This window comes from Monopterus albus, unplaced genomic scaffold (assembly GCF_001952655.1).
Source record: "Monopterus albus unplaced genomic scaffold, M_albus_1.0 scaffold178.1, whole genome shotgun sequence".
Taxonomy (NCBI): domain Eukaryota; kingdom Metazoa; phylum Chordata; class Actinopteri; order Synbranchiformes; family Synbranchidae; genus Monopterus; species Monopterus albus.
In genome coordinates, this window is record NW_018128058.1 from 932,313 (window position 1) to 941,093 (window position 8,781).

Sequence of the window (8,781 nt, forward strand, 5' to 3'; positions counted from 1 at the left end):
GCAGGATTTGGAGGTCGTTATGGAGTGGAGGAAGGTCGAATGGATAAGGTCAGTATTCTGCAACTATTCATTATTTTGATTATTGATTCATCTGCTGATTTTTTTTCTGTTTATTTCATAAAATACAAAGAAACTATAGAAAATTTATATCAGAGGGTGCCCTAATAGCTGAATGGTTACAGTGCGGTGTACATATACCCATGCACAGCGCTTGCATATTATCAGGGGGTTGACCCCAGCCACTGATATTTGTTGCAGGTCTGCTCTCCTGTCCCCCTCATTTCTTGTCCAACTCTCTGTGACCCACTTACTAAAATAAAGGCAAAAGGTGCCCAAAAAATTTACATCACAATTTCCTCACAAACTAAAAGAAAAAGCTGATAAAACTGGCTTTAGGTATGATTACTCTATACAATAAAGTCACAGGCATCTATGTTGACTATAATGAGTACATCTTCCTCTAGAGTGCAGTCGGCTTCTCAGACATGGACTCCCCCACCTCTTCTTATCAAAAGACACAACCACTGGAGGCCTGTAAGTTCTTTCTTTCCTCTGTCCAACCCTATTGTATCCACAAGTGATGAGTAGTCTCTGTTGAAATGACCTGGAAACAGGGCAGAGGACATTTCTAACACACTCTGTTCCTGTTCATTTCTGTCTGTGTTATGCAGCAAGTGCAGGTGCAGGGAAACTGAAGGCGCGTTTTGAGAACATGGCCAAGGCTTCAGATGAAGAGAACAGGAAGAAAGCAGAAGAAGAGAGAGCAAGGAGACAGGCCAGAGAGAGCCGAGAACGAGAGGAGGCCAAACGCAGACAGCAGGTATGAACATGCACTGCTTTGAAAATACTGTATGCAGAGGTAAAAAAAAAAAAAAAGTTGATTATACACTTAATTATTTTGTGTTTTGTTGTTTCCTGTAGGAAGAGAACAGCAGAGAAGATGAAGTTTGTCCACCACCTATTCCAGATGTGGCTCCAGAGTGCAACGTGCCACCAGAAATGCCCCACCACATGCCACCAGAAATGCCCCACCACATGCCACCAGAAATGCCCCACCACATGCCAGAGATAAAAGAGATTGCTGAACCTGAACCAGAGCCAGAGGTTCGACTCTGATTCAGTACATCATCAGCTCTACCAGATAACAGATATGTTAATTCACCTGTTAAAAGGATAAAGTTGATGATATTCTATTGTCATCAAATGCCATAAAAAGACCAAAACCGCCATCTCCCAATACATTTTAACTTCACTATCTTACCTGCTCAGCCAAATGTAATGGTAATGCATGAGAGGCATATGAAAGGGCTACATCTTATATTAAATCTTCTTAGGTCATCACATAACCAAATGTTTCTGGTGACATTTTCAGGATCAACCAGAATACGAGGAGCCCCCTGCCTTGCCTCCACGCTCAGATGACTTCCTCGATGCTCCACCACCACTACCTGACAGGTCAGCAGAGGTGGAGGAGGATGAGGGAGATTACGAGGACATCGCTGACGCACCTCCTGCTCCACTGACAGGTCTGTGTCTCAGTAGGCTGCTGAGTCAAATTTTCACATGCCAAGCATTTGTTGATTTGAGTGTTTTCTTTTATAGCCGATGAGAACGACTACGAAGACCTGACAGGTGGCCAGAAGGCAATAGCAATTTATGACTATCAAGGAGGTATGACACCTCTTCAGATTTTCAGATTTTGACAGTTAATTGTCTTCTCAACATTTGCAAGGACAAAATCCTTTGGTCACTATTTTCACAGAGGCAGATGACGAGATCTCCTTCAACCCTGATGACGTCATCACCAACATAGAGATGATCGACGAAGGGTGGTGGAAGGGACAGTGTCACGGTCGCATCGGCCTGTTCCCGGCTGCTTATGTTCAGCTGATGCAGTGAGAGTCGTGCTCCAACAGTTTTTTGCACAAGCCCCACTTGAACTTCAGGTTGTGTTCATTCATAAGGAATTTAAATTGCATAAGGATTTTAAACACTGTATTTATATATAAAAAAAATAGCAAAACCATCAGAATAGCTTCAGCTGATTTCAGTACTGTGTAATATCTTGCTTAGGGTCTGTCAGTCAGTCAGTCATTTTCTACCGCTTAATCCCTGAGCGGGGTCACGGGTGGGGCCGAAGCCAATCCCGGCCGGCAATCGGGCGAAGGCGGGGTACACCCTGGACAGGTCGCCAATCCATCGCAGGGCGCTTAGGGTCTGTGTCAATGAGTATTTGAGGGTATTACGACCCCCAAAACCACATTAAACACAAGATGTTAAATTCTCTGGACAATGACTGGTCGATCAGATGTCCCTCTTTGTGCTGTTTGTATGTATCTTTTATTGCTGTCCATTTCTCATCAGTGTCAATTTACAATAGTATTAAAGCCGAGAGATAGTAGAATGACTGGTTTTGGTCTTTTAATTTTAATCATATTATTTTACATCATTCTGTTGTCCAAATGAAAGACCCCAAACAGACTATGCTTACATTTATCCAAATCAGATACCGTTTCATGTGATGCAGTTTTCTGGTGTTTAACAGCAGAATACAGTTAATTTGATTTTCTCTTACATATGCACTGACAACAGAAAAATATTATTAATGTTGTGTTATTTATTTCAGTCATTTTGTGCAGCCCAAAGTGGAATGAAGCAAACCCCTTGAAGAAATAACAATCAGTGATTGATTCAGTGATTTCATTTATCTGAGTATGGAAATATTTAACTTCTAGCAGAGTATATGTGTGTCTCACCTCTATACATATGAGGCACTAAGCCACTTTGAAGTCAGATATACCATGCGTGAGTTTTTGCTTTCATAACAGTTGTCCTGATATTAAAATGAAGCTGTTGTTCCCTAACATTTTCCTGCAGGGAATTACCTTATAATAACAGACTGAATCTTGTAATCCACTAAAAAGAATGAGATCCAATAGCAGAAAGTCTGCCGTTTCCATGTACGAAACAATACATGAAGTGATCCTGTTTCTGCATCAAGCAAAGGTCCTTTGGTGTCCCCTGTTTTACCAGGCGATGCCTTTCTTCTTCTTCTTTCCCTGGCCACTTTTCTTTGCCATCCGTTTACTTTTCAGTTTCTTGGCCTGACGGTTGCTCATCCACGCAGGGTACTGTCCATTTTCATCCAACATAGTTTTCTTGTTGCGCTTGCTGTCCATGTCCATCTTCCCTTCTAAAACACAGACAAAGACATGAACTGGCTAAATGGGAGAGGCTTTAATAAACACGTCCCAAAAACAAAATCACAATATAATTTGGTTACTGATAGCAACATTGACAATTTAAAACAGAAATCAGACAACACAACTTATTACATACACTTTAAAATGCCTAAATGTTAAGTTATAAAAGCTGATTATCCCTGTTGTGCTCAAGCTGACACTCACCGTCACCCTCTACCTCCACCATTTCCACATCTGCCTGCTTCTTGATCTTATCGCCCGGCACCAATGTGGCAATCTCTTGCATGTCAGTCATGACAGCTTCTCCTTTCTTATCCAGGCTCAGAGCTTGTTTCAGTCGAGCCAGCTCCTTGGGAGCATTTTTCTTCCTCTTCTCTGCACGCATCTTCCGCTTCCATTTGCTCCGCAGGCTTTTTGCCATGTTAAGGATGTTCTGGAAAAAAAAAACACCAGTCAGCTTCTTTTGCAAGAAATTTATTGTCCCTGTTTTGGAAAATAGCTTTAATCACATAGCGTTAAAAGCAATGGAGGACAAAGATGAGGACAAACAGCGGGGACAGTGCATCAACAAACAATATGATTTAAAATGCATAATTATGCGCTGATGGGATACAAACCACTGGAGACCAAACGATGAGTAAGTATCAACACAGTATGCTTCAGCATTAGGACAGCTTTCTTTAAACTCTATGTAACATCCCACACTTTGCTTTTGATACTGATACCCCCACCCCCACCCCACACGGCCAGAAAATAGCCAGAGGGAGAAATAATAGAAAAAAATAATATCCATATTTCTGTAACTGTATTGGCAAAAAGCTCTGTGGCAAGTTTAAAACTAACAGCGGCTTCTAATAAGAGGGTATGATACCAGTAATGACAAGTAGTTATAAATATGAGGAAAAACTCACACCTCTTGTCTACAGCTACAGGCAAGACCGCAGTTTAACACTGTAGTTACACATTTAATTGTTAGAAGTTATATCCGTTTACAGCTATATAGCGATTACCCTTATACCCAGTTTAACTTAGCAAGCTAAGTAAACAGTTAGCCACTTAGCTATTCAATTGCTACTGTGGAACGGCCTTTAAAACCATCTATTTCCGCATGCTACGTTACTTCAGTGTATTACCTGAACAGACACAAAAGGTATGACTTACCAACGAGTGATTTTGATTAGCGTTTTCAAATTTCTCCGTAGACACCCAAACAACGCACACTGCTCCGTACACGTGTTTACAAGTTGAAAAAACGTGATGACGTCGTTTAAAAGAAGCTACAGCATGATTGGCTCTTTTAGTCAATCTGAAGACTATGACCTCTGATTGGCTAACAGAACCAGTTCCAGGAAGGTTGTAGGATTGTGGCCCGTAAACAAAATGTCGAAGAACGGATAATGTGAAAATTAGCCCTCCAAACAGGCTCATTTAGCACCCAGCTATAAACAGAATTATGAACAGCAAAGGAATATGTTGTAATTAATATGTTTTTTGTTGTATTTGTCTTATAATTCTCAGTCATGAGCAGCTGTTCAAACAGTTTAGCTCCGACTCGTAGCCTGGGCTCAGTCTGCAGCCCTCCGCCCTCTTCTGCTTTAACACAGATGCTTAGCATGTTGGACACAGCTGCAGAACAAATGATGGTCAACAAAGATTTCCAGGCAGCCTTTGATACTTGTAATAGAGGTCTGGAGCGTCTCTGTGACATGGAGCCAGAGGATCGCAGGTGGAAGTCTTGAGTCTCACACGTCACCTGAATGCACTTCATGTCACTTGAATACTTCCTGCAGCCTCAATATTAAATGTTTAACTGTTTCTACGTTTTGTCGCCTCAGGTGTGGAGAGCTTAAAGCCGGTTTCTGCATCTTAGGGATTCAAGCCCTGGCTGAGTTGAATCAGTGGCGTGGTGTACTCTCCTGGGTCCTTAAGCAGTACAAACACCAGGAGGAAATACCAGCTAAAATAATGCAGATGTGGTGAGTAGAGCTCAAACAGCTCGTCCCACTATCAGTTCATTTAAAAGAAAATGATTCACAAATGAAATTCGGTATTTGTTTAAATTATTTAGCAAGCTAAAAATGTTAGTCACTTTTCTTATTTTTTGCATGTACAGCCATGGTCAAAAATGTTGGCACTCCTGCATTTCTGTCAGATAATGCACCACTTCTCCCAGAACATTGGTGCAATCGAAGATTTTTGGGCTTTTTCTCTTTATTTTTTTTACATTGGAACAACACAAAAAAGCCAAATCTGATATATTCCACACAGAACTCCAAAAATGGACTCAACAAAATTATTGACATCTTTTCAAAATCTTCAGAAATAGTTGTGTGTCAGGCTTGTGATGCTCCTATAATTTGTAATGAAACTCACCTGTAGCAATCAACACGTGCTGGCAATATAGAAATCACACTTGGAACCAGCTAAAATGGAGAAAAGTTGACTCAACCTTTGTGTAGTGTGAACCACACTGAGCATGGAGAAAAGACAGCATCAGCTCACACTAACCGTCACTAAATGAATGACAGGGGACACTATGGTAGGAGACCTAGGGGGCCCCCACTGCTGACACAGAAACATAAAAAAGCCAGATCGGAGTTTGCAAAACTTACCTGGAGAACGCCCTGTGGACAGGTGAGACTAAAATAGAGCTTTCTGGTTGAGTACATCATTCTATTGTCAGAAAACAAAAGAACACACTCTCTACAGTCAAACACAGTGGAGGTTCTCTGGTGTTTTGGGGTTCCTTTGCTGCTTCAGCCACTAGATGTCTTGGCTGTGTGTATGGCATTATGAAATCTGAAGACTAACAACGAATTCTGGGGCACAATATAGGGCCCAATGTGAGAAAGTTGGGTCTCTGTCAGAGGTCATGGGTCTAACAGCAGGACACTGACCCAAAGCAGACTTCAAAAAGTACCACAAATGGTTTCAGACAATGAGCCGGAGAGTTCTGAGGTGGCCAGCACTGAATCCAGGTCTAAATCCCATAAAGCACCTGTCCAGTCCATTTTTGGAGTTTTGTGTGGAATGAATCAGATTTGTTTTTTTCCCTCTGCTTTTTGTTTTGTTCCAATGCAAACAAAATAAATAAACATGAGCGTACCAAAGAATTTATGATTGGAACAATTTTCCCAGAGAAGTGGTGTGTTATCTGACAGAAATGTAGGAGTGTCAATATTTTTGGCCATGACTAAGGTTTTGATGATTTTTGCTGTTTTTATGTTGAATTGAATTTCTTTAGATTGTGGGCTATCACTTTGACCTCGTAAAAGTGAATTTTTCATTTAATCAGGAATTTTTTTTTAAAGATTATGAAAATAATCATTAGATATAGCGCTCATGGTGAATAATCTAAGGAACTTCATACATTACTGACTAGCCAGGCCAGCCATCAAACAAATGGCAAATATTTAGTTTTTCTTTTTTTGTCTCTTAAAGGGCTTTCAAATAGGACACAGTATGCACTGCGCTCACCGCGGGCGTTATGTGCAGCAGCAGGGAGGAGGGTGCACATTGCATCCGTTGGGTGCAAGTTGTTAGGCTAACACAAAGCTTTCCAGGAGGTGGTTATCAGATGTTAACTAGTTTTTCGAGCAGCAGACTTGAAACCACGATGCATCTATTTACATGTCAGTGAGAAGCTCTGGCTTTAGTTGATTGATGAGGAGGAGGTGAGGTGCAGCCAAGAAGATGAGGGTGTGGGTCTGCCAGAATCAGCTTCTTCATTTTCTTTGTGGTCTGTCAGGTTCTTTACAATTGGGCGCATCAAGGTGTCTTTACAGAGCACTGCGCCGAAGTTAAACTCTTTTTAACTTCAGTGCAGCGCACAGGGATGGCAAGCACGACCTCATGCTGTGCTCAGCTCAGCTCAGATGCATTCTTGCGCTGTGCAACACTGCGAATAATGGGTTGAATAGCAGAGCACAGCACCCACCGACTCCCATCTGAAAACAGCTTTATTCTTGAATTTATTTTCTTTTTTTCAAGCTAAGAGGAAAACCAAGTAAAAGCTGTTAACAAATAACCTGCCTGTCATCTTTTCAGTAAATAATGTATTTGTTTTGTAACTAAAATGTTAGAAGTCATGAAAATGCCACTTATGTCTCAGAGCTCAAGGTGGCATCTTCTTGCTTTATCAGACTCTGTCCAAAGCCCAAATACATTCATCTTATCATCTTGTATGACAAGAAAAGCAACAAATCATTACACATGAGAAGTTGAAATTTAAAAAAAAAAAAGTTTGTAAAATGACTTCAATAATTAACAATTATCAGAATAGTTGCAGATTATTTTTGTCTTTCTCTCTGTTTTTGGCAGCATACTTCTTTACGCTAAGGTGGGTGAGCCTGCTGTGATTCAGGAGGCAGCCACAGATTGGTTACACTGCCCGTCCAATAGCAGTGTGTCAGGGTTTGGGACTGTTGCAGAGCTCTACCTGCTGCATGTCCTCGTGCCACTTGGACACACAGAGGAGGCTCAGGAGTTGATTGTTGGTGATGTCGGAAGCAGTGCGTTCACTGAAGACCAGAGACAGACAGCCTTGGAGGTTGTAGAAGAAAAAGAACGACAGAATCGAGAACCGCCTCTAAATCCTGATTGTAGCCCGGACTCAGAGATTGCTGCACATACTGTCCCAAGTCAAGGTCAAATTTCAGTTCAGCCTTTGATTAGATCTATTTTAGCAAGTCATAATGTACAAATAGTAAATGCAGATAGTCTTTCTAAATGTGTTTGTGTTCTACAGGTGCTGGGATTTATAAACTGGGCACCATGCTCAGGTTTTTATACAGAAAGCTCTTGATGAGCAGCTCTGGCTCATTCGCTGTCCGAAGAGTCCTCCTGGCTGCTGTCCTTCTCTACATGCTCTTTGTTCGAATGGATCCAGGTTGGATTCAACATCAACATATTTTACTTTCCTCAACAGCCTTGTTGAAGTATAGAACATTTGATTAGGAGTAAAGTGACCTTCCTACTCTTTGCCCACAGCTCTCCCATCTTCGTTCATGTGGATTTCCAAGCTTCTTGAAGTGCTCAAACAGATGTGGAGAGCCATGTTTGCACCGTACCATCAGACTCTCACTGAGAACAAGGGACTCTGAAAGACTCAAAATCACTATGTTTCGATCATCATTTTGATTTATTTTTGCATTTTGTTTGCAAGAGAACACTGCATAGTCCCTTTTACAAGCTTCATCGTACCTATAAAATCACTTGTGTTAACAACATTTGGTACTTTTATTTGCTGTTCTCAGAGTGAGAAACCACAGACTGTATAACAATGCTTTATGCTCTTGCTAGAAACTGAAGTGCCAGGGACTGCGAGGTAGCGTACAGATCATGAACTATGATATGTGATGGCTGAAGCATTTTATCCAAGGAACTAACTTCCATGTCTTTCATGTTAACATGTCCTATCTGGCGCATTATTGTTGTGCCTTCTTAAAAGCTCTGCACAACACAATATAGGCTATAATATATTTCGGGGGGGGGCTACTTAGGGGTTTATTTGAGTCAGATGTTGTGACCACAGGGGAGCTGTTGCACATTTTTATTATTTGTTGTGTTTGACTGAACC

The 8,781-nt window shown here is 41.3% G+C and overlaps 3 protein-coding genes across 3 annotated transcripts in view; 2 read left to right on the forward strand and 1 right to left on the reverse strand.

The window, feature by feature from the left end:
• The window catches only part of hcls1 (hematopoietic cell-specific Lyn substrate 1), a 6,451-nt gene extending 4,044 nt beyond the window's left edge, over positions 1-2,407 (forward strand). The window contains exons 11-17 of the mRNA XM_020616768.1: positions 1-48; positions 465-534; positions 672-820; positions 922-1,104; positions 1,373-1,526; positions 1,603-1,671; positions 1,763-2,407. Coding sequence (XP_020472424.1) covers positions 1-48; positions 465-534; positions 672-820; positions 922-1,104; positions 1,373-1,526; positions 1,603-1,671; positions 1,763-1,899 — 810 coding nt within the window. The 3' untranslated portion in view covers positions 1,900-2,407. The remainder of the gene's footprint in view (positions 49-464; positions 535-671; positions 821-921; positions 1,105-1,372; positions 1,527-1,602; positions 1,672-1,762) is intronic.
• A 521-nt stretch (positions 2,408-2,928) lies between these two features.
• Positions 2,929-4,492, reverse strand: llph (LLP homolog, long-term synaptic facilitation factor). Its single transcript, XM_020616770.1, has 3 exons — positions 4,365-4,492; positions 3,408-3,636; positions 2,929-3,193 (listed from the first exon to the last, which is right to left on the reverse strand). Exons 2-3 carry the CDS (start codon positions 3,622-3,624, stop codon positions 3,027-3,029), a joined length of 384 nt encoding a protein of 127 aa, XP_020472426.1. The 5' UTR covers positions 3,625-3,636; positions 4,365-4,492; the 3' UTR covers positions 2,929-3,026.
• Positions 4,493-4,635: 143 nt separating this feature from the next.
• pex26 (peroxisomal biogenesis factor 26) lies at positions 4,636-8,431 on the forward strand. Its single transcript, XM_020616769.1, has 5 exons — positions 4,636-4,929; positions 5,039-5,179; positions 7,524-7,849; positions 7,951-8,091; positions 8,193-8,431. The coding sequence occupies exons 1-5, from the start codon at positions 4,724-4,726 to the stop codon at positions 8,303-8,305; spliced, it is 927 nt and encodes a 308-aa protein (XP_020472425.1). The 5' UTR covers positions 4,636-4,723; the 3' UTR covers positions 8,306-8,431.
• The last annotated feature ends 350 nt before the right edge of the window (positions 8,432-8,781 follow it).